This window comes from Nyctereutes procyonoides, unplaced genomic scaffold (assembly GCF_905146905.1).
Source record: "Nyctereutes procyonoides isolate TBG_1078 unplaced genomic scaffold, NYPRO_anot_genome, whole genome shotgun sequence".
NCBI classification, from domain to species: domain Eukaryota; kingdom Metazoa; phylum Chordata; class Mammalia; order Carnivora; family Canidae; genus Nyctereutes; species Nyctereutes procyonoides.
Genome location: NW_026575024.1, coordinates 35,046,324 through 35,072,668, shown reverse-complemented (window position 1 = coordinate 35,072,668; position 26,345 = coordinate 35,046,324). Strand labels below are relative to the sequence as shown.

General features: G+C 39.2%; 1 protein-coding gene across 4 annotated transcripts in view; it reads right to left on the bottom strand.

The window, feature by feature from the left end:
- Nucleotides 1–26,345, bottom strand: part of PLCB4 (phospholipase C beta 4) — a 420,180-nt gene that overhangs the window by 27,736 nt on the left and 366,099 nt on the right. For all 4 annotated transcript variants that reach the window (XM_055306664.1, XM_055306687.1, XM_055306672.1 and 1 more), the window contains exons 26-31: nt 25,078–25,242; nt 22,611–22,815; nt 8,443–8,531; nt 7,668–7,818; nt 2,828–2,877; nt 2,626–2,691 (exon numbers count right to left, since the gene is read on the bottom strand). In XM_055306664.1, coding sequence (XP_055162639.1) covers nt 2,626–2,691; nt 2,828–2,877; nt 7,668–7,818; nt 8,443–8,531; nt 22,611–22,815; nt 25,078–25,242 — 726 coding nt within the window. The remainder of the gene's footprint in view (nt 1–2,625; nt 2,692–2,827; nt 2,878–7,667; nt 7,819–8,442; nt 8,532–22,610; nt 22,816–25,077; nt 25,243–26,345) is intronic.

Genomic DNA, 26,345 nt, shown 5'->3' with positions numbered 1-26,345 from the left:
CTTCTCCAAATTTGTATGTGGAAGCCCTCATTCCCCCTGTAATGGAATTTGGAGGTGGGGCCTCTGTGAGGGGAGTAGGTCATGAGGGTAGAGCCCTCACAGATGGGATTAGTGCCCTTATTAGAAGAGACATGAGAGAAATGATAGCTCTCTCTACCACGTGAGGACATAGCAAGGAGGTCCTTTGAAATCCAGTAAGGGGCTGTCACCATGTACTGAATCTGCTGCACTTTGACTTTGGGACACACAGCCTCCTGACTCTGAGAAATAAGTGTCTGTTGTTTAAGCCACCTGGGCTATGCCAGTTTGCTACAGTGGCCCAAGTGGATGTCTACACTGCCTTTATCACTTTTCTGATCAGGCAGCTGGGTCTGTTTGCCAACCTGACTCAGCTTGGACTCAAAGGTTCAGACAAGGAAGACAATAGAGGACTCTGTGACTCTGCTCTGTAGTACGTATGTAGGTCAAGTTCGAAAGAATTGAGGGGCACCTTTCTTGAGTAGCTGTGCGGGTAACCAGTGTACTGACATCATCCCAACTAGAGGATGTTATGAACATCCCATGTGCTAACACTGCATTTGAGGCAACGGGGGGAACTTGTTTACTTACCAAAGCATCTGACATCCTTCACAGAATAATGCAGTAACAGTATGGGTGCTAGACACAGATGGGTTTGGGTTCAAATTCTGGCATGGCTGCTTTCCAAGGTAGAGACAGTAGTTCAACTGCTTAACCTCCCTAATTTTTAATTTCTTAATTTCACATGCAAAATGGAGACTTAAATAGAACTTGCCTTCTCGGGTGAAGTAGTAAATGAGACAAGAAATGTAAAGTGCTGAGCATAGCATCTGGAAAATACTGAGCATGCAAACATTCTAGCTGCTGCTATTGTTATTTTCATAGTTGGTCAGAGTATATGCTCCCTCTTTGTGCCTCAAGGAAGCATTTAAAGAGGGTGGGGTCAAAAGCTGGAAGTTTCCAAGGAGCCCACAGGCCACAGAAATGCCTGCCTCAGTAACAGAGATCCAAGTTAGATGGAAGGAAGATCTGGGGGATGATGTCTTGCCATGGGGGACCAAGTCCATCCCTGATAATCAAAGTCAGGTAAGTTAGTGTCTTTCGATATTCTAGGTTGCTACCAATGACCAACACAATTGAAAGCACTACTTTAAGCAGCTCTGTCTCCCAACAGTGTCACACTTCTAAAAATCTGTGTCAAGTATCCCCTAAGGGCAACGAAAAAGAATTCCATTAGATGGACTTATTCATGAAATTTAGGAGCAAATAGTCTATGGAGTGACCTCTAGGATCAGCAAGTCCACTAAGCTATCAGTTCAATAATACAGGGAATATTACTAGGCTAAGATGAGGCCGAATTTCTCAAAGGAGCACAAACTGTTAAATCGAGGTCATGAGCTTTGCATGTGAATATCTGGAGTGACTCAGAGATACATCACTCAACTCTGGCTCTGCAGGACATGCCTTAGATTGAGGTCTGAGTCAGAGTACAAAGACGTGGAATGCAAGACTAATTTAAAGGAACTCAGAAGTCCTTTGAGAAATTAAGTTTCTCTTGCTTTCCGTTGCCCTTAACGGATGAACACACCCATTACCCTTCCGGCCCCAGTGGTTGTTGTGATCCATCTTGGGAAGGAAAGAGGTATTATGTTCTCCTCCTTTCTCCATGGGGAGTGATGGGTAACAGGATGATGTCTGAGTGTGGTGAAGTCTTCAACCCACATGAGAACTCCCGAGGCCAGCTGCTGCTGTTCTCTTGAATTCACAACCAGCTCTTAGAATTTCTCACAATCACTGTCAAAAAAAACCTCTTCTTATGGGCGATAGGGAAAAATAACTCTATTTCAGAAGTAGGCCACTGAGCAGAGTTTACATAACGAGGAAAGTGAGAAGAGCATTCTCTCCAGGAGCTGTGGGTGAGAAGTTCAGAGCTGGCTAGTACCTCCCTCCATGCACAGGATCCCAGGGGATCTAGATGTCTCTAGGCTAACTGAGGCTATGAGTTGGTCTTAAGGAGTCTGGCTATGGCCCACTATTTTAGATAAAGTCCAATTATTAAGTAATTTTAAATAGATGAAGCTTTTTACCCATTTGAAGCTTTTGGAATAACTGTTGGAAATGCAGATTACAAATCAGTGACAGCCCATCCCAAATGGATTCTGGTTTTAAATTTCATTTCCAATCAGTTAAAATGAAGGTACTATTATCCAGTTGGCTGCTGTCAGTTTCTCTTTTTTCTTTTTTTTAAATTAATTAATTAATTAATTAATTAATTATTTTTTTATGATAGTCACACACACACACACACACAGAGAGGCAGAGTCATAAGCAGAGGGAGAAGCAGGCTCCATGCAGCGGGAGCCCGACGTGGGATTTGATCCCAGGTCTCCAGGATTGCACCCTGGGCCAAAGGCAGGCACCAAACCGCTGTGCCACCCAGGGATCCCCTGCTGTCAGTTTCTAAGGCATGTTTTTGCCTATGAAGAATCCACTGGTCCGTTATACAGAATAATAGCTTGAGGTTTTCATCAGAGAGCTAAAAGTAGAAAACAAATAAGCAAAAAAAATGACACACACACATATGTACACACATTCAATCAACTGTACCTTCGCATGTTTCTTCTTTAAAGAATTTAGCTCCTTCTGTTGCTTCTTTAAGTGCTTCAGGTAAGCCTGTGTAAGAAACAAAGAGGGTCCCAAATCAATTTTTTGTAGCCACAATGAATACATCTGGTGAGAAACAAAAATATGTTGGTTTCACCAATATGTGTAATACAAGAGTGCTTGCAAAATGATTGAGCAATTTTACCTTCATCTGCTTTAAATCTTCTATCCTCACTTGAGGGATAAGTTCGATACCTTAAAAAAAATTAAATCACTGTGTGTATTAAAAATTAGAGAGAATAACTGATAATACAAAATTCACCATTTTGAAATCTCATCTAAAGACTTTGAAGCACTTTATATGTAATGCTATGGATATAAGCATCCTAATTTCTTACTACAAAGCAATTAACCAGACACTTAATTGGTGTGCTTATTGTCTTCGGTTCCTTACGAGCAGAGCCTGAGGTGGGGTTCTGTGTGCACAAGACTCACTGAGGGAAGGCTCTCAGGAGAAACCCCCAAGGGAGTGAGAGAGGCAGAAGAGAGCAGAGGAAGAAGGCAGGGTGCTTTTCTAGCTGAAATCCAACCTGAGCCTGATCCTGCAGGAGCTTTTTAGCATAAATGGCCATCCAAAGTTGCTCTACCTTGAGGTGAGGAGACTGGACTTTTGTAACCTCATAACAGTCACCCAAAGGCTTCATAGGTTGTACAAAACCTTCTAGGCATTTCCAGGGCAATGGAACTGTCCACAGTCTGAGGACAATCCTCCAAGAAAGTTCCAGCTATTGTTTGCAATCAGCCAAATACACACAGCAGCTGGGGCAGGAGGTGTCAACCCAAAAAGGAGATCTGACCAGGCACCACAGCATCTATTAACAGTACTTTCATCTTTGTGTTTCAGGGTATATCATATCAGTCAACTACCTCCCTCCTCATCGTCATCAAGGAACCAAAAAAAAAAAAAAAAAAAAGAAAGAAAGAAAACAACCCACATTATCTTTCCTCAGTTTCTTTTACCAAATTTAATTTTTAAGCAATATGCTATTGGGCACAGCCATGCCTTCAACATACAGGAAATCCTGAAATCAAACCACTGTATAACAGGATACTGTCATGGGGACCCAGAGTAACATACTAAATTATCCTGCTACTGGACTGATGCTAGGCCAGGTGTCGTCATGGCAACCAGAGTTGTAGAAGAATCCCCAAACACTTTCTGTTTGACCACAGATTTTCATCTTAGACAAAAATAAATAAATAAATAAAAAGAATAAAAAAACAATGAAGGCGTGCTCTGTACTATAATAGATTTCCATTAGAATCCTCAAAGCTAGGTATGAGATAGTCAAGAAAGATAGCCATTGACTCCCAGGCTTTTGTTTTTCAGTTTTGTTCATTTTAAGAAGAGGTGCACAGCCAGTGTGAGGGTGGGAAGGTGGGAAAAGGAGTCGTGACTAAGAGAAAACATAAACACTATGTGATCATAACATTCATGATAGGGCGCCCAGGGAACATAGGCTTGATCTCTCAAGTCTGATGTCACAAGCCAACTCCCTGCTTCACTGTAGCCAGTGAGAGGCACTGTAGGGTAGAGATATGAACCCTTGTCTGTAAAATGAACAGAGAACTGGGATGCATGCAAGGTCCTCCAGAGAGCTAGCAAATGTTAAGAGTTAACCCAGTCCCAGAAGACTTCTTTTTTGGTCTTGGTTAAAGTACATCTTGACCAACAAGAACCCACGAAAACATCAACTTTTGTTTTGCATTTTTTGAGAAAGATAGAATAATTTGTAAAAAATTTTAGTTCTTAGAAATGATTCAACTAGGAAACACCCACACTCTGCAGAAGAGGAATTGGTACATGCTCAGTTCCCTCTGTTGAGCCTACAGAAGTGTGTCTGATAGAACTTTCATCAACAGTGGCAACGGTCTATAATGGGAGGGGTCCAATGGATAGTTACTAGCTATGTGTGCCTCTTGGCACCTGAAAGGTAGCCAGTGCACCTGCAGAGTTCAAGTGCTCATTTTAAAGTTGAAATTTACAAAGCCACATGTGGAAGTAGGCTTAATTAAGTACTGCATATTGGGCTCCAAAGACTTTGGCTAAATGAAGTTTCACTATGTAAAGTTTCTGTTCTTATCAACAAGAGCTCAAAAATAACTTGTTTGCTCTGAAGTCATAATTTGGAGACTAAGTTGGAGATTGAAAAAAAGTAAAGAAAATTAAAGATCTGAGAGAGAGAGAGAGAGAGAGAGAGAGAGGAAGAGAGTGAGAGCGAGCATGAGTGGGGCGAGGGGCAGAGGGAGAAGCAAACTCATCGCTGAGCTGGGAGCCTGATGCAGGGCTTGATACCAGGACTCCAGGATCATGACCTCAGCTGAAGGCAGACAGCCACTCAGGTACCCCATGTTTAGTTTTCTTAATTCCTTATTCCTCAGTTTAAAAAGATAATCAAGCAGCATTGGTGCAGTTATTGCTGTTGGGCTGCATGTCTAAGAGAAACCATTTAGAACTTTCTTACCTCCACGGATATGGGCAGCATTTGCTATACCCATTCACCTAGCTTTCTCTACATCAGCCCACTCTGACCTCCACCTGCCAGCACCTGCATTTCCTTCCCTGAGGAAATTACCTAAGGCCTCTCCCTCTAAAACATGCTTTACCACCCTTCTGTCAATCTAGAATCACAGGGGAATTTATCCCTCCTACAGGAGCTCTCCAAAAGGCTTAGTTGAAGTAGATGTTCTCCTGCCTCTGAGTTGTGTGTCCAACACCAGCCCTCAGGATGTTCCCAGGAGCACTGAGCTCCAGGTGCCTGGATGGAACTTGGAAACACTCTGATCACTGGCCACCTTCTCTTCCTTGTGCTCCTTCCCCAAGCCCCTACCTGTATCCATCGTACTCCCCAAATAAACTACTTTTATTTGAAACCTTGTCTCAGGGTCGGCTTTGGTATGACCCAAATTAAGACAGTTCTCTAGAAGGAAGCTTGCCTTCTCAAATGACACGTCTTCCCACAAAGGCCACCGGAGTAGTTTATTTTCTGACTCCCTTGACCTCCGACTCCCCAGTTCATAGATAGGAGTGGTAAGAACACCTACAAACTTCCCTCTTGCACTTCCCTGCCATGATCCTTAAAGCTACGATGCAAAAGAACAGGCCCCTCACTTAGACCAGATTCTCTTGAGCCTGGTTACCTACACATGTGTCCCTCTAAATTGTACATTCATCTTCTCATGGACGACAGCATCCAGTCATGGTTTTCCCATGTAGGCATTCCCAAGCATCCAACAGGGTGATTCAATATCCATGGGAAGAATCCATTTTATTACTTCCTATTCAAGTCAGACCTATGTTTCAAGGCTCAGCTCAATAGGGATCTCATCTATAAGGCTTCTGTGGGACACTTGCTGGAAGACATGCCCTCCCCCCTCTTGTTCTTAGGGTCAGCTCTCATTGACCACTGCCTGGCCTGGCTATTGTGCAAAGCCTGTCCTACATTACCCTTCTAGCCACATGAGATCCTTGAAGGGGTGAAGGCAGTTCTCATAGAACCTGGTACTGTCACTTAGAGTAGGCTTCCAATTTTCCTAAATAAAAGGCCAAAGGAAATAGCATGTAGACTCTCTTTCTCAGGGTGTCTCTTGATACTGGACTTGGCTTCCTCCAATGCAATATTTGGAACCAAAGGTGAAGCCTTTCTCAATCCAAACATGTTCCTTTCTAGAACTAGGATAACTTTTGTCTTCTGTAAGCTGGTCACACTGAAGTTTTTCAGGCCACTTAACTCATGGTAATTACTAATGTCTTTATGTACTAGCGGGCATGATGGTTTGAACAGAACAAGAACTTTACACAAAAACTCTCCCATTTTCTACTGTCTATATTTGTTTGAATGGCTAATGTGACTAATGACCAGTGCTGGAATGGAATACCCAAAGCCTTGTATCATGAGCTTGCTCATGTCTCCAGGGAGGAAGAGACAAACAGCTGCAGGCAAAGTACAATTTGGGCTACTTCTGTGCAGTCTCATTTTCTAATTTGTTTCACAAAGCTGCATGCACACTTAGTATCCTACTAAATTACTATGCTGCCTTGGTTTAGAAAAGCCTGTCATTTCTTACCTTAAACTGCAGCACTGTGTGTACTTAAGTGTACAAACAACTTGATTCACTAACACCAAGGGCACTGAATTCACATATAAATGGGAAATATACATACTGAGTAGAAAACCATTAGAAAAAAAGACAAATTCTTATCAAAGTAAGAAGAGTGAATTTGGTAAATGATTCATAATCGAGGAGGATATTCAAAATGTTTAATTGCCAGTGTGGGATGGGCACCATTCAATCAGGATGAATGCCTGGCCAGTAAGCATGGAAGTCAACTTTAAATAAGCAATATAGTTCTGCCCCTGCACACCAGCTGAATATTAGCACATGGAACACATAATTTTTCGTGGTGACACCTCGTAGGATACCTTGTTTCATCCTTAGGTAACCATATAGAATTGGCCTTCAAATATCCATCTGATAAATTTACAAAGAATCATGGATGCTAAATGTCTGCTCATGCAGACAATTTGTCAAGAAGGGAATCTAGAAATATATGAACAATGATGATACTGTTGGTTCATGAGCCCACTGCCTGTTCAGATTAGTGCCTATAGTGGTATCCAGAAGACTGTGGGGATATCCAGAAGACTGGATGGTATCCAGAAGACTTGGCAAAAGTTACTGTGTGGAAGTTCTTTTCATTAAGGAGACTGAATTTAAACATTTTCTAAAACCATGGATATTGTACCCAGTGCCCCAAGGGAACCTAGCAGGGGATCTAGCAGATGACAAAAATGTTGACTCCCTGTTAAACACTCAGAGAAATTCAGCAGTTTGTCCAGTCTATAAGAAAACATGTTGTTATTGAATCTTGCAGGGCAGTGAAAATTGACTGAATTAGCAATTTTAAATAACTTTATAAAAGGCTCTTCAAAAAGAGTCTAAAATTGCAGAACAGATAAGGAGCCCAATCAGCTCCCCTTTACCTTTCTTGGCTTCCACACCAGACCCCATGGCTGCTGTGGTGGTTGGTCTGAGCTCGGAGCTGCTCTGTGGGGTCACATTTGCTTTGGCAGTGTTGGCTTTTCCTTTTTTGTCATTCTTAGAAGTATCGCTGGGCACATCTGCTATGTCACTCTGGAGCAGAAATGTTTATATTAACCTATATGAAAACCACCTCACATTCAACTGTCTTGCACTTTCTCTGTTTTACTGAATCCAGTTTGAACCACTCAATATCTCCCCTACAAGTCTCTTAATGCATCATTGCCTGGCAGGAGAAAAGATTACATGGTTTTCTCAGGCTGAGGCAAAAGATAAAGCCAAGGAAAAAAGATGCAACTCTTTTACATGAAGGATATGGTACAGGGTGCTTTAAAAACAAAGAACAAACAAGTATGCACGAAAATGGGAGAAGGCTGGATGCAAGACTGGTAAACAACAAAGAAACATAAATCTCAATTTCACTAATTCACTGAATTGGGTTAGCTAGTATTTTAGTGTATCACAAAAGCATCCTGTATCTTAAACATTCCTGAAAGCACTAGGATTTCCATTTCATTTATTAAACATGCTATACTTTTACAGACACTTGAAACTATTTTGTTAAATTGATAAATTAAAAAAAATAAATTGATAAATTCAATTTCAAAAACACTCTTCAAGTTTGCTATATCCATTTGTTACTTTGTCTTGCTCTTGTAATCACTGACCACTGAGCTTCCCCAACATGGGTCTCTTTAGTCAACCATTGCTACTTACAGTTTCAATGCCCATAGCTCTCATTTGGTCTGCTCTCTTTTCTGTAATGGAAAGAAATTTCTTTGGATCTGATAAAGCATCCACAATATCTGGAAAAAAAAAAAAAGTCAGGTGGCTTTGATTCTCTGTTTTACCGTTAACAGCCAAGAAAATTCAGCTAACAAACAATTCATAATCCTGAATCCCCGTTATGTCTTCTGTTAAGTACTTGCTCCTAGGACATATGACAAAGTTAGGAAAGCACAGCCTTTTACAGAAAACAAGAAATAAATAGGGCAAGGATCAAAGGCCAGATGACTTTCTCCTATTTTCTATTTGGTTTTTGCCCAAATAAAGAGGACAGGGTAGCAGAATAAGACAAGTGAATTGTCTTGGGTTCTTGACTATTTACTTGTGTGACTTTGAGCAGGCTGATTCATGTTCCCAGTTGAGTTTCTTCATCTGAAAGTTAGGATTGGTACCACCCACTCTGAAGGGGTGCGATGAGTACTCAATGAGATGATAAATGTAAACAGTACTTGTAACAGTAGACACAGCTGGTATCTAAGTCTTAGTTTTAGCTAAGAAGGTTAATACATATTTAAAGCCAATTTTGGTTCCATGATAGTAGAAATGTAGTATTTCTCCAACATACTCTCAGCTACCCCTTGTAGTTAAAAAGGTAAAATTTCATGTTTATATAATTTGAAGAGCCCAATGGGTACTTTCCAGCAGAATCTCTCATAATTTTGCATTATTTACCAATACTATAGAAGTAATATTTATTCTCATCACCTTAAAACAGTAGTTAATTTAAAATTTTCAAAAACTCTATGTATACTGGGGATCCCTGGGTGGCTCAGCAGTTTGGCGCCTGCCTTTGGCCCAGGGTGTGATCCTGGAGTCCCGGGATCAAGTCCCGCGTCAGGCTCCCGGCATGGAGCCTGCTTCTCCCTCCTCTTGTGTCTCTGCCTCTCTCTATGTCTATCATAAATCAATCAATCAATCAATCAATCTTTAAAAAAAAAAACCTCTATGTATATTAATTTCCTCCAGTAAAATCACCATCCTAATTACAGTCTTAAGATGATTTTCTCAGTTGACGGTTTTTCCTTTTATAATAGAAAATAATGCAAGCATATAATACACATTCAAACATATAAAATGTAAACATCTCCTCTCCTGCCAATCCTATACATAGTATATACTGTTATCCATTTCTTGTAGCCCTATTTAAAAATAAAACAAAACAACAATTCCAAATGGGTTCACAGTTTTCTGCATCTATTTTTTATTTTAAACTTTACGTATCTTGGAGACACTTCTTTTATCAGTAACGTAGATCTACTACATTACTTTTAAGGGCTGCTTAAATATTCCATTTTCAGAATGGTTATAATTTCTTTAACAGTGTTCCCTATTAAGAGACTATTAGATTACTTCTAGTACTTTGTTATTATAAAGAGTACTGTAGTGAAGATCCTGGAATGTTTAAATCTCAGAGCAGGCATCTTCAGTGTCCATAGCTTGATGCCTAGAGGTTAGAATGGTGTGTAAGGGTATTTGTCCTATCAGTAGTAGTATTGCCAAGTTGCCCTCCAAAGAAGTTTCATCAATTTGTTTTCTCCTCCAGGGGTGTATGAGAAGGTCTGGATCTAGTTATTACTTATGTCCCTAAGAACTCCTTGTATCCTAATAGGGAATGTGACCAAATTAGCTCTTAAATCTTGCTTAGGAAAAATGACAGATAATCATTTTTTGGAAGTCAAATTCTAAGAATATATTTACCTACTTTAAGTCTAAATTATGAACATTTTCAGGCATACGCAAAAGTAGAGAGAAAAGTAAAATAACCCTCCATATACAGATGAAGCCCTAACAGTTATTAATAGTCTGCTACATTTCCTTTATCTGCCATCCTCCCCTTTTTCCTTTCTTTCTTCTCTCTGCTGACACATTTTGAGGCAAATTCCAGACATTATAACATTTCATTCCTAGTTACTTCCCTATGCATCCTCTAAAGGACATTTTCTTTCATAACCAACCATACCAGCATCGTATCCAACAAAGTTGGCAGTAATTCCTTACTATGAATATAATGAATGGCCCATCTTAATATTAGTATTTCCCCTATTTAAAATTAATTTCTTTGAATCAAGATATAAAGCCCATACTTGGGTCTCTGATAATGATGTCTCCTAAATTCACTTTAATCTAGAGTAGTCTCTGCTACTATTTATTTTTCATAATGCATAGATTTGTGGAGAAGACAGATCAGGTACCCTATAAAATGTCCCAATCCTGAATATCAATGCTTCCTTGTTGTGTCATTTAGGCTTGAATTTTCTCTTTTTGTAAGAATACTCCAGGGGAGATCCTGTGACACGGATCTCTGTGTCATGTGGGTCACGTGGAAGCAGAAAAAGCCTGGTTCCCCCACTTGTCCTGGTGCTAAACTCACTGTGTTGGCTCAGAACTTTCACTCAATCTGTGTCTGACTCCTGGAGGCCTCCTCCTTACACTTGTACACACTGTGCCCACTGAACCCCCTGCCCTTCCCTGGAGAAGACCTACCTGGTGTAAGCTTCCCTGCACTCTCCCACGTTGGATATGCTTTGCCTTGGCTTCCCACTGCATAGCTCAGTCGATGAGCCACAGTGCTGGCTTGTTAGGAAACAAGTACTTGCTTATCTTTAATGATATATAATCAGTTAGAGGGTCTGGAATGTATGGCATTTTTGGGTGGTTACTGGTAGTCCTTTTAGTAGGAATAACAGATAACACTTTAATCACTTCCAGCCGATTATAAAACCAATTAAGATCTTAAAGTGTGAAATTACCTGTTAATCCTTCTATTTTTTTAATAATAAATTTATTTTTTATTGGTGTTCAATTTGCTAACATACAGAATAACATCCAGTGCTCATCCCGTCAAGTGCCCCCCTCAGTGCCCGCCACCCAGTCACCCCCACCCCCCACCCTCCTCCCCTTCCACCACCCCTAGTTCGTTTCCCAGAGTTAGGAGTCTTCCATGTTCTGTCTCCCTTTCTAATATTTCCTACCCATCTCTTCTCCCTTCCCCTCTATTCCCTTTCACTATTATTTATATTCCCCAAATGAATGAGACCATATAATGTTTGTCTTTCTCCGATTGACTTACTTCACTCAGCATAATACCCTCTAGTTCCATCCACGTCGAAGCAAATGGTGGGTATTTGTCATTTCTAATCTGTTAATCCTTCTAAACTAACAAAGCTACTTTCATTTCTGTATACTCTTGTGTCATTTTTTTCCACACAAATACATATTTTATATGGTTTACTTAAAATTATGTAATCTTTTTTTTTTCATTTTCATTTGGTTATCCCCATATAGTTTTAAATGGGGATGATAACATCCCCATTTTTTTGAATGATAACATTCCATTGAGTTCATGTACCAAACTATTCTCTACTGCTAGATATTTAGATGAACTTTCGATTTTTTTTTATAAAATACGGCTTTGCAAGAAATATATTAATGCAAAAAAAGATATATCATTTCCTTTATCAGAAAATTTGTGGTATAGATACGTAAGATAGCAACTTATATACTTGAGCATTACTAACAAAATTTGTTCTTGATAAGCTTTAAAATAGTTATCTAAGAATAATTAATGGAAGGGATGAGTATTAAGAAAATATAGCAGAATTATGAGAGTAGACTAAGTTGAGTAATGCCTTTCAAAATTCATGACCACCCAGGACCTCAGAACACAACCTGATTTATTTTTTTTAATTTATTTTTTAAAAATTTTTATTTATTTTTTAATTTATTTTTAATAAATTTATTTTTTATTGGTGTTCAATTTACCAACATACAGAATAACACCCAGTGCTCATCCCGTCAAGTGTCCCCCTCAGTGCCCGTCACCCATTCACTCCCACCCCCCGCCCTCCTCCCCTTCCACCATCCCTAGTTCGTTTCCCAGAGTTAGGAGGCTCTCATGGTTTGTCCCCCTCTTTAATTTTTCCAACTCAGTTCCCCTCCTTTCCCTTATAATCCCTTTCACTATTTTTTATATTTCCTGAGTGAAACCATATGATGATCATCCTTCTCCGACTGACTTACTTCACTCAGCATAATACCCTCCAGTTCCATCCACGTTGAAGCAAATGGTGGGTATTTGTTGTTTCTAATGGCTGAGTAATATTCCATTGTATACATAGACCACATCTTTATCCATTCATCTCTCGATGGACACCGAGGCTCCTTCCACAGTTTGGCTATTGTGGACATTGCTGCTAGAAACATCGGGGTGCAGGTGTCCCGGCGTTTCATCGCATCTGAATCTTTGGGGTAAATCCCTAACAGTGCAATTGCTGGGTCATAGGGCAGGTCTATTTTTAACTCTTTGAGGAACCTCCACACAGTTTTCCAGAGTGGCTGCACCAGTTCACATTCCCACCAACAGTGTAAGAGGATTCCCTTTTCTCCACATCCTCTCCAACATTTGTGGTTTCTTGCCTTGTTAATTTTCCCCATTCTCACTGGTGTGAGGTGGTATCTCATTGTGGTTTTGATTTATATGTCCCTGATGGCAAGTGATGCAGAGCATTTTCTCATGTGCATGTTGGCCATGTCTATATGACCTGATTTATGAGTAGGGTCTTCGCATATGCAATTAGTTAAGGATTGAGATCGTACTGGACTTGGTTGGGTAGGCTCTAAATCCAATGATTGGTGCCCTTGTAAGATGAGGAGAGGACACCCAGAGACTAAGAGGAAAAAGGCTAGGGGATGACAAAGAGAATGGAATAATGCAGCTACAAGTCAAGTAATGCTAAGGGACTGCCAGGAGCCACCAGGAGCTAGAAAAGGCAAGGAAGGATTTCTCCAAGAGCTGCCAAATCTATGATTTTAAGCTTCTAGTCTCCAGAACTGTCAGAAAATAATTTTCTGTTGTTTTAAGTCTTCCAGTTTGTGGTAATTTTTTTTTCCAGTTTGTGGTAAATTTGATTACCAATGGTAATTGAGAAAAAAAATTTTGTTTTTTGTTTGTTTCTTTAAGGAGACAGAAGTTTATTGAATACACTGCAAGGGAGTAGCAGGCAAAACAGCAAAGGAGAGGCTGTGCCATGAGGCGGTAGTGAGGGGCCACAGTTATAGGGCAGAGTGAGGAGGTATGGGAATATATGGAATATCTCCCCTTTTTTGGTAACTGTCCCTGGTTGTGAGTAGCCCATTGGTTAGTTAGGGCCAATAGCTATTTTGAGGTAGGTTACTTAATAATGAGCCTGTTTGTATCAGGTGGGGGCCCTTTTTGCCTTGCTCAAGGCTCCACTGCTCAAGTATGTTACCTAAAAGCGGCCTCTACATTATTCCTGACAGATTGACAGTGACAAATCTTTGGTATTTGGGTGGAGGTCTCCTCTTTAGTAGCTTCTTCCTACTGTTTGAGGGGCAGAGAGATGTCCCTACCCATGGATCAACATTGGTGGTCAGTTGGGAATTTACATGTAGGAATTGCGAAAGGCAGAGGCGGCCAAATCCAAGGTAGATCATATATACAAATTTCCCTGAATAGAAAGGATCATCTGTCTGCTTGAAATTATGGCAGCGAAGGAATCTTTTCTTGGGCATATCTTTCAAATAAAGTAGGCTTTCTCATTGTTAACAAGAAGCATCCATCAGCCCCTGGAGACCTCTCAAGGACCCACCATGGTTTGATCAAAGAATACACTGAATCTCAGAGTATTCTTCCTATTTCTTGTAGCAATATCTTGATTCCACCCTTGAGGGTTGATTCTGCACAATTCTGACCGAGAATATAGGTGCTCAATATGACATTTCAGGGGGATCCTCTGTGTATTGGAGGAACGCTCTGGCTAGTTATAGTCCATGTAGTTCTGTATTCCACAGGACAACCCCCTGTGGCAAGAATAAAGTTTATATGCTGATCAATATTGACTCATGTGCTAGGCGTGTCTAGAACAGACCACACTGACCTCCTAACAGAGTAGTGACCTGTGCACACAAGCCTCTGATTCTACAGAACCCCCAGGACGAGCTGAAACTTCTTGGATGCCTGGAGGCCATGGCACAGACTCTGGAAACTTTCTTTTTAAAAAAGGAACCAATCTGCCTTTTCCCATTTTCTTCTTTCTTCTGGACTTAACAGAAGTTTTATTTATTTGTACTTAAAAAAAAATCTATTTCTAGGTTTAGCACCATTTCCAAAAGTTTGGACGCTCCTGGTGAACACTTTCCATGTATATTTGTTTTTTTCTCCTCCTTCGCTCCTACCACTCCTTCCTTCCTCATTTTTTTTCTTTAATTTTTATTTATTTATGATAGTCACACACAGAGATAGAGAGAGGCAAGGCAGAGACACAGGCAGAGGGAGAAGCAGGCTCCATGCACCGGGAGCCCGACGTGGGATTCGATCCCGGGTCTCCAGGATCGCGCCCTGGACCAAAGGCAGGCGCCAAACCGCTGCGCCACCCAGGGTTCCCCCTTCCTCATTTTCATACAGAGTTGAAAGCATCACTTTAAGAATCCCCCAAAACTGAAAAGATCGTAGCAATTCCTTAGTACAGACTTCCAGATACTTGCTGGCTTTTCAGGGAGCTCTGTCCTTTGTTTGCTTCTTTAACTGTTGCTTTTCAAGACATTTCATTTGGGTGCCTTGGTAGTGAGCACCAACCGTGGCACCTAGATAGCTTGGATCCGTGTGCTCACTCTTGGCTCTGGTTCTCTCCTGTTCTCCACTCTAACCTTTCTATTTTATCAAGAGGTAAAGCCAGCAGAAAAATATATGTTCCCCTAATGGCTACAAAGTGATGCTAATAAAGATCAACAAATCCCCTAATTATGATTTTAGATGAGGTCTTTTGGCTTCCACCAAATGATTAAGCATTTCCCAAACTGCTTTTCTAGACTGTGAAAAGATAACACTAGGTGTGGTGCGGTAAAGATCCTGTGGTAAAACTGGGAAATGCTTATGTGGTCCCCTCATCTCTGGATCTGCAGTACATCCCAAGGAATGCAATCAGGAGCCTGTTTCAAGTCTCCAAGCCAGGCAACTACTGAAGTTATTTCACTATAACCCATCCTGCCCCCCTTCTCTGGAGCTTTTCTCCTTGGTGTTCTTACCAGCATTTTCTGTAGTTCAAAGGAAGCCATCAAAATAGATACCACTGCAAATGCAAACCAACTTTTCAACAAATATTTGATACAATACAGAGTCTTAGCATCCACAAAGGAGAGGACAAAATGGACCGACTTAAAAACGTGGCAGGACATCCTGAGATCACAGCCCAGGAATGGCATCTTAATTAATGATGCTCCTCCTGGAGGATTACATGATGCAAGGATCAGCCCACTCTCTTTCCAGAAGGTTTGGAAAACAACCCTGCGAAGATGTTGGGCAGGGAAAACGAGAAACACCCACCTCCAGCCCCCATGATGTATCTTTAATTACAAGGCAGGCGGAAAGGGGAACTGGCAAATAAACAAAGGGCCACTTCATCTTTGCCTGAATTAAATAGCCTAGGTGCACAACAGGAAACAAAACCTCCAGCTACAGAAGCAGTGAAGAGCACAGCTCAAGGAACCGATGCTAAGCAGCTCACGCAACCCATCTTGGAGCGACATTTAAATATAATGCCGATGGGCTAGGTATTCTGGAAGCATGGCATCAACTCTATTTGTTCTCCTTACCACTCGGTGATAATAAAAGATATATAAATGATCAAACCCATCAAAAGCAACAGTGGGTGGGCCAAGAGAAATTCTAACACTCATTTAATTGCCATCTGCTTTGGAACTGCTTCCCATCACCAGCAGCAGCAGCTCGTAGTGATAAAGTCCCTGCAACGGGTAAGTGCTGATGTCCTCAGCATTTGCGCCTACAGATAAGGCAGCAAAGACAACCCCAGGACTCTGGGGCTTACAGGATTTGACAAAGGAAATGTCATCTTAGCACCCCAACCTAGCACTTCTCTTTCATGTAGGAGTGTGGGGGTAAACAAGAGAGCTGTTTTATGCCATGTTCAGTAGAAAAATGATACTGAAGAAATGAAAGTCCTTTTTATCCATTCCTAGTCATCTGTTTCCAATGTCACCATTTTTTTTTTTTAATGTGGAAGTTTGGTTTCTGATAGTTGAAACATCATCTCTCTCCTTCAGCCCAGAAATGTTTTACAACTAATGGGCTTAGGAACAGAACCATTTGTGGAGAGTGCTCAGAAGTGCCACCAGCCTTCTTTGCTCTGTTTTCTTGTGTGTTGGGAGTTTTTATTCTACAGCAATGTGGAGGAGAAGCAGTTGCACTAAAATCCCCTGCCTCCTGACATGGCAAGGAAAGAAAATGGGGAACTGACAGGAGACAAGCTGGGTCAGGGTAGAAAATACTGGATCTAACCCAAATCATGTTGGGAGGGAACTGGGCAGCCCAGAGTTCAAAGCTTCTAAAGATCACCATATGCAAGAAGGTAAAAATAGTTATGGCAATTGTAAAACTACCAAACGTTCTCCATCAGGAGGGATTTCTCATCCTCTGGTGACCTCACAGCACAGAACCCCAATAAATAAGAGACCCAAAGCTCCTGCCAATGGCCAAGCCCTTCCTAAGGAATTGTCTTAACTTGGAAAAGCCTTTTAGGAACATTTTTCTTTTTCTATAAAATGATGCCACCCACCTGATGTGACTGAGATTTAAAATACATTTAAAAATCATATAGAACATTGAGTTGCTGATGCTTAAACAAAATCATGGTAAAATTACTAATGCATTAGAACTCTGAAACTTTCTAGTAGGCACAGAATTAAAAGATTTTTCTTATGATGATGAATTGCTTATGACAAAACAGTTTACTTTGGCAAAGTAAAGGGCAAAGTTGGAAAGAAGAAAATAGAAACAATGGATTTTTCTTGAGTTTGCTACAAATAAATACAAATGAAAAAAAGTTAATGGAACGATTACTGTGGTCAGACACTGCTCCTAAGCTGTGGGGCTCAACCAGTGTCCTCATATATCTGCTAAGTGGCCTCAATGAAACAGCATCCTGTCAGGCCAAGAAAAATAGACAGTGTTTGAATCCTCAATCATTACCTTCATAGAAGTTTATCTAGACATTGCGATATATTTGAGACTACTTTGGAAATTATGAGAGAGAGAGTGAGAGAGAGAGAGAGAGAGAGAGAGAGAAAGAAAGAGAGAGGACTTTGGAGTAAATTAAGATTTGAATAAACAATTACTTAAAAAAATAACTCAATTAAAAAAACCCAAAAAATAAAAATAAAAAAAACCCACAAAGGGTACTAGAGAGTATTCTTTAGGAAAAGGAATATAAGTGACCAAGAAACACATGAAATGGGCTTGAGCTGACTCATAATTGTAAATATACAAATTAAAACAATGAGATACCACGTTTACTGCCATTACTGAAAAAAAAAAAGGGAGAACTCTTTAGAATCCAGAATTGGCCATGGTGAATCAGAGTAGGCAGTCTCACAGATAATGGGTGGGAGTACGTACTGATCCAACCCAAAGGGCTGGGTAAAGAGAGAGTGGTATATACACATACTGGAATAGCACACAACCTTTAAAAATAATTTAAAAGCCTTATATGCATTGGCAGGAATGTTCTCCAAGATATAGTCGTAAATAAAGCAAAGCATAGAACAGGGTGTATCATATTATCTTTTGGAGTTAAATTAAAAAGGAAATATATATGTGATACATACACATATACATATACCCTGTACATTTGTGGATATACATATTTATTACACATATACAGATATGCTTTATGTTTTATAATCCTATGCTATTTTAAGACACTCATGTCTTTCTTTTATTTAAAATGTTATCAAAGAACTATCTAGGTAGCAGGATAATTTTATTTTTTTCTAAATTCAAAATAAAACATATATATATAAACTCTCCTTTTTGCTATATTCATATTACACAGTTATTATAGAAAAATAGGGCAAATACAATTTTTAAAAATTGCCAGAGGTTACATATGCTTACCTAAATGATCCAGAAGTAATAAGTAGAGTCCTGCCATATGGGATAGTGTGTTCCCTGTGATATTCCTGGAAGTTGTCCAATGCAGTCGGTCAGCTCCACTAAATCCTCACCCCCCCCCAAAGAGATAACTACTCCTAAAGGTGGGTTTATATCCTACCAGAATTTTTTGTCTACTTTATGTGTATGTATAAACAGATAACTAAGGGTCTTCATGAGTAATAATGGGATCTTTGCAATTTACTTTTTCGCTTCATAATAAATCACTGTCATCTTTCTATTATGAACACTGAGATCCAAGTCATTATTTTTAATAGATGCATGGTCTTCCACAGAATGGCCTTCCATATTTAACCAATCTCTACTGATAGACTGAGGTTGTTTCTGACTTTTTTATGCAAATAATGCTGTGTGAAACTATAGTATGGATTTTTTTAAAAAAATTGTCCACTTTTAGCTATCTGATTAAAAGACACATAATTCCTATGTTAAGTATTTGGTGAATTTTAAAAGCTGAGATTTCATTAGCTTAGTCAGGCATAAGAGATCTTACTTCTGTAATTAATCTAAACTTGTGAAGTGATTTTAGACAAACTGACCCACCTGAAAACTAAGAAAATATAATTTACCAAATTACTTAGTGTCCTGAAAATGTGAGTATTTTAAGGTGCCAAAACTATTCAACAAGAAGAGCATACCTCTCTTGCTAAGTAATACTAGCTTTTCAGGATGCATCCTCAAACATGGACCAGAACTTTTCAGTTTTAGCATCATATATTCTGTGTTTCAGCTTTCTCAGAATAAGTAAATAAGTTCAGCACTTTTCTTATCAAGGCCTTGGCCTGGCTGCTTCCCTCTCTAGAGAGAATACTAGTTTACTTCTCTGCTGTGAGTCATCTTTCAAGGTTCAAATAGCCACGCCCCCCTCAATCCCATTCTGATTAAGCACTTCTTTGTTAAATGCTCTAAACACCCTCTGGGGTACTACCCTATGGGCACTTATAAAATAAATTACGCTTATTTATGTAAATGCACATATGTACATGTGTACAGGGTTGGAAAACTCTTGAGGATAAGCATAGATGACTTTTTCAACTTTGTAACTCTTATCCATAGAGTAGGTACTAAATAAGAATTGGCTACATCTTTTCCTTTGAGAAAAACATTTTAAATCAATATACTAAGAAATTGTTTTTACTGATTGAACTAGTATATGTTAACAAAAGTTTTATCTCATACACTGCTGATAGGTTATTTGGCAATCTGCATCTAAAGCTTTAAATATACATACAACTCCTTCCACTTCAAAGATTTCATTTTCAGGAAATGATCATGATTAGCTCTATATTTAGGGTTCCCAGGCACAATACTTTTTATAAGAAAAAAATGGAAATGACTTCAATGTTTATCAATAACTAAACTGTGGATAATACATAAAATCGAATCCCATGCAGATAATAAAAATATTCTCTGTCAAGAGGAAATAAACTCTCAGAAGTAATGAGTCCAAAAGACTATGTACTATAAGATCCATTTAATTAAAATAGAAATGAAGTTGGAAGTAAAGGGACCAATATGGCAACAGAGCTCTCTCTGGGTGGTGAATTTAAGGATGACCCTTTTATTCTTTGTGTTGGGAGAATCTCTTTCTGATACATATATTCTCTATTGTGCCCTTTTTAAAATTAAAGATTGTTTTAATTTGAGAGAGGGTGCATGTGAGCAAGCATGTGCACATGTGAGCAGGGGGAGGAGCGAAGGAGGAGAAGGGGAGGAAGACGGGGGAGAAAGAATCTCAAGCAGACTCTAGGCTGAGTGAGGAGCCCAAGCTGGGGCTCAGTCTCACAACCCTGAAATCATGACTTGAGCCTAAACCAAGAGTTGGTTGCTTAGCCGATGAGCTGCTCAGGTGCCCCTATTTTACCTTTTATAGAATAAAATCTACTAAACATATTTGTGGAATGAATAAATCCATATTATCTTTCTTCAGCCATATAAAAATCTGAGCTATGTATCAACAATTTACTTTTTCTTCCCTAGAAAATGCTGGCATGCAAGACTGCAGAGTTTCATTTTGAACTTCTTCCTATAGAATCAACATAGTCTATCAATGTTCTAGGGATCAGGGGCTCTATAGATTTCCTACTCTGCTGGCTCAGCATATAATTGTTCAGATCTGAATGTGGGAGATTAGTTATGCAGATGGAACAAGAACAACACACTGTGTAAGTCAAGAGCCATAAAGAAAATCAAAAAGTTAGAAAAAGATGGTTCTCATATTCTTATATTGTTCTCCTAAGGAAGTCCCTTATGTAAATCCTCGGTTTCTTTACATTCAAAAGAAATGACTGAAAATTTTGAATAAACAGTCTTTGAAAATCAAATTTCGGTTAAGACATCAACTGCGGAATCCCATCCATGATAGCAGAGTACAGAAATTTCAAAGGCTTCTGATAAAAAGTCATTACAGTGATACATTAGGAAAAAAATACATAAGACTATTTTTAAAGAGATTAATCTCTTTATGTAAAAATATATGAGACTATTTTAAAGAGATTAAGCGGAATCAATACATACACAAATAACAACATTAGGAACGAGCTGCCCTATAAATTCAGACATTTCTTCAGCACAGACCTACATGCACCCACTTTCCCTGTCTACAACTTCCAGGCTCTATGGAGAGTGCTTGGCATGAAGAAGGAACTCAACAAATTAGTTCTTTCCCTTTTCTATTCTAACTGCCCATTTCCCTGGACTAAATTAGAGTATTCCATTTGAAAAGTAACCCATGCAGAGAGAAAACCTGTATATCTTCCACAATATTTGTTTATACAGCCATTTCTAAAATGCATTAGGTATTATGCACTGCCTACTTTCTAAGCTCAAGTATGTGGAACATGGTGTAATTCATTCCAAGCATCTGCTGATGCTTGGAAAGACATAGTACAGGTCTCCTGTCTCTTTATTATCCACTTAACCAGCCCTACAGCACCCCACCCGGACTCTTTTATGTGCTCTTCTATCAGCTACAGTATGTTCTGGCTTCTAATATAGGCTTCCTTTTTAAATGAAAGGCAGAGGCGGCGGAGGAGGAGTGAGTCTTTACTCTGAATTTGGTAACTGCAAAAATCCTCATGGTTCACACTCTTTTTGAATCTGCAATCTGGTTGTTAAAGGTGAGGGTTAGAGAAAATCTGCCCTCCAGAGATACAAGCATTATTTCAAAAACCCGCACGAAATAACCCCACATTCCCCAAACAAAACTGTTATGTGTTCCAGCATACTACAGAAATTTTATCTGTATTGATAGCACATATGCATCTGTGCACACATTTTTGAGCCTTGCTATGTCATGTACTATAATGATGAGCACTTCACAAGAATGCTATGAAGGAGGGAGTAGGAGTATCTTTACTTTACAGGACAGGGAATGAGAATTTGAGAGGTTGTCACTGTCCCAAGGTCATCCAGCCAGGAAGGAGTAGAATTAGAATTTCCACCCTTGGTTAATTTGACACAATCATTCTGTTTCCTTAGGAGAATACAGAGGATCTCTGTCTTCCTTTAAATGTTTTTGGCTTAATTAAGGGTTATAAAAAGTCAATATATTTGGATGTAAGCAAAATCCTATGATTTGGTCCAGGTTTTGATTTCTCCCATTGATTACCTTAGTAAAACCAAAGGTAGTTTTCTGTGGATGGAGGACTGGGATGTGTGTGGTGTGTGTGTGTGTGTGTGTGTGTGTGTGTGTGTGTGTGTGAAAACGAACTCTTTAGAGGATTTGGAAGAAAATCAAGGCATGTTGATATTTGAGTTCAATTTAAACTAAAAAATTTAGTTCAATTTAAATAAAATAAATATGGTTCCATATTACTTATGTCTTTCTCTCCCTTTGGATGATGGTGTAAGTAAATCCTTCACAAACATATTTATAAAAATTGATAAATGATATAAAATTACAGTATTTTAAAATAAGAAAGAACCTTATAGATAACAACCTTGCCCTTTCATTTCTTCCTAGAAAACCTGAAGTTACTATCTATCCTTGATTTCTTCTTCAAGGCTACAAGGATTGGCAGCATGGATAGGAACAGACTTTTTTTTTTAACCATTGGTAAAATATTTTATAATCCTATAATTTAGGACTTCTGTACTCACATGTTTAACTTACCTCCAAATCCATCAGGCACATATGTTTTAAGAACAATATTGCAGAAAATCGTTGGCAGTGATAATGGTTTATTTCCCTCGTTTCGAAGGGAAATGTGTCGATAGCCTGCTTGGAGGCCATCCAGCGGAAGAATCCTCTGGCCTATCAGCCTATTGTTGTCGTCATACACTGCTATTCTCAAGACTGCCAGGTCAGGGAGGATTACCTGCAAACAAAGAATGGTAGCTCTCATGGGTATTGTGGAAAGCAGCTTCCAAGAGGCCCAACTCTAGGAATCTGAACCATATCCACACTGTTCTTAAATATGCCTTGACGGTAAAAAGAAGCCCATGATAAGTTTGCATTCCTAAAGGATACTGTGCAAGCTGTACTGTACAAGCCATTGAGAAAGCAATTGAACAGGGTTCCTGGAAATCATCTCATTAAAACTTTTAGATGAAACATACGTGAAAGATTACTGGTCCAACTCTTGTGATCTTTCCACATCCCCATGCATAGAATGGACAAGCAAAAGGAGACACTGAGAGATCAAATGACTTCCCTTAATCTCTTAGATGGAGACAGCTGGGCCTGGAATTGGGGCTCTTGCCTTTGAATCCTGTGGTCGGCCTCCTACTTGGGCTGCTTCTAACATCTAGCTCTGTCTTTAAGAATATGGAAAGTATCTTGAAGAAATGCTTTGTGTATAAAGGACAATGTATGTAGAAATTTGGATTCTTCCTTTTTCTTGCACTCCTCAGTTTTTAATATTTTGGGATATTAGATAGAGTGAGATGGGGCACTTAGAAATGTTAATATATACTCAAGACATCTACGTTTGCCATCTTCAAAATGAGTAAGCAGACATAAAATCTGAGCTCAGAAAGCAGAATTCTGATTCAGATATCAAATAGCAACATGACAAAAGAAAATCCAATGTTTTAAATCAAGAAGGACTATTCATTGGCTAAGAATAACCAAGACATCTTGGCTAATCTGAGTACTGTATCTAAAACTAGACAATGGATCAGTTGCCTATTTATGCCTAGAGATTATAATTTAATCCAATTTTGTGAAGATGAAGAGGAGAAATCAAGCTAAAATTCATTCAACTTTATTTACTCTATTGTTTCTCATTTGGTATAAGGGAGTTTGCCTTGTGAGACTAGTGCAAAGAACAAAAATATTCAAAACAAGAGAGAATAAAAAGTGAAATCACTTGGTACCAATGAAAAGCAATTTAACTTCTGAACAACAGTAAAGGATACAAAACTAGCATCTTGTTTCTGGGGCTAGTAATACTATACGTAAAACCAAGTTTGATGTCTCCTTATTCAATGAAAACAAAGAATGTCTGAAGTCAACTTGCTGAATTTCTAGAAATGTGTCTAGGGATTATTCATTCTGCCAAAGAACACTGGCCATATATATATATTAAAAAAAAAAAAAAAAAAACCTAGGAGGGAGAAGGCCCATGACAGCTACGAATGCAATTTACATACTACCCTGACCGTAGGAGAGAAGGTCGCAGTGTGGGTTGCATGGATAACGGTGCTCACATTACAGGGAGAGCCTTAATCTCACATTGGTTTGTTTCATTGAATTACTGATCTTCTGTAATCTGGTTTCTGTAAACCAGTTAGTCTATTCTGAAACTGTTAATCCTCATTTTTGTTAAGATAAGAAGCCAATTATCTGTGTTGTAGGACATACAAATGGAGCAGAAACACCAGGAAACCTGTGGCTAACGCAGCAGCAAGAAACTATTTTGGTTAGGCTAACAGAGCAAGTGAGAGAGAAAAATAGCTGTATCTGGAGACAGCACTACCAATGCGTGAATTTTTTTTAAATACATCTTATGCTGACAAAAGAGAAACAAAGGGAAAAATGATTACAAGATTTAAAACTGAATCATTACAGAGTATGATTGTGATTGGTCTTGAGATCAAGATACAATATTAGGAAAGATCCCCTCCGCTGCTCCCTCCCCTCACCAACCCAAAATAGCATAAGAAGCACAGACTGGGGGGATGGCAACACGTACCAGACGTTCTAGAGGCACAGGACAATACCAACTAATCTATTTAAGGACATTTATTGGCCTTAGTTTTGGGTGCACCATCCTATCTATCCTCTTGGCTAAAGGAGCACTGTAAGTTACCAGCTGCCAGGGCAGAAAAGAACTCTCCAGTGTATGATGATGTCTACCAGTGAGGACATAGTCTAAGGAGATTGCACACCTGGAATGTAAGCATTGCCACACAGAAGGTGGGCTCCTTGCGGGAGGAAAGGAGAACCAAATGGACAAGGAGATAAACGGAGTAAAAATCGTAAGACATCTAAAGTACTTATCCATTGGAAGAAGAGAAAAAGAAGACAATTTGAGTTATATAATTGCCCCTATATCATGTAGTGTCTATGTCTTCTTTGTATTAACATGTGGCCCGTAGGTTAGCTGAGCAAGTCTGACGCGTTGAAAATGCCCTACCTTCCGAAACACAAATGATTCTTCGTTGTAAACTGGATTGAGTCCATTGTTCATCACCATGCGAGTTCGGAATTCCTTACGGATAGTGTCGGTGGGCAACCCATACATATCCACTTCTACGTACGTACCAATCTTCTTATCTGATAAAAACTGACCTGATATGACCTGCAGCAACACAGAAATATAGTGAGAGAGAAATCAAGTAATGGTCAAGAGCAATGAATAATCTGGAAGTAAGAAATTTTTGGTTTATCTTCAGAAATTTTAATTATCAGTGGAAATAATGTATTCATTCCTTACTCAGTTAAAAAATTAGTGAACAACTACTCTATGCCGAAAAAAAAAAAAAACTGCTCAAGACAGAGTTTCTGCCTTTGACAACTGTCTATAAAAAGAAGAAAAAAATGATGAATCCTGTAATACAAAGAAATAACGTCCACAGCAGCTTAATTCCACTGAAATGCCAACAAAGTGATGGGTTGGAATATGTCCCATTACAGCTCTGAAGTTCTGCCTTCCCATACATTACTTAATTCTTTTATAAGTCTTAGAAAGAGATGCACTGAAGAAAAAAGCAATGCTACTATTTGCCTATTGGCTGTTATCCCTTACCAATACTGACATTGGTCAGTGCTATGTATCTGTAAAGACCAGCATTAAATTCCACCTATTATAAAGCCATGGACAGACTATTTTTTCATTTACTTTCCAAAGGACTATAGCCATTTAGCAGGGATTTTTTCATATATTGAATAGATCACAATTTTGAAAGTTTTTCAATGTAAAATTTGACAAACAATAAACCATATATTTTAAAGTATACAATAAGGTCAGTTTTGACCTATGTGCACATCCGTGAAACTGTTACAGTTTTCACTTTTTCAGAATGTCGTGTAATTAGAACCATATAGTATGTAGTATTTTTTTAAGATTTTATTTCTTTATTCATGAGAGACACACAGAGAGAGAGGCAGAGACAGAGGCAGAGGGAGAAGGAGGCTCCCTGTGGGGAGACCGATGCAGAACTTGATCCCAGGACCCTGGGATCACAACCTGAGCCAAAGGCAGAGGCTCAGTCACTGAGCCACCCAGGTGCCCCAGTATGTAGTATTTTTATTTGCTTCTTTTACTTAGTAATATGCATGCAAGTTTCCTCTACGTGTTTTCATGACTTGATAGCTTATTTCTTCTCAGTACTGAATAATACCCCATTGTCTGGATATATCATAGTTTATGTGTATCCAATCACCTGTGGAAGGATATCTTGG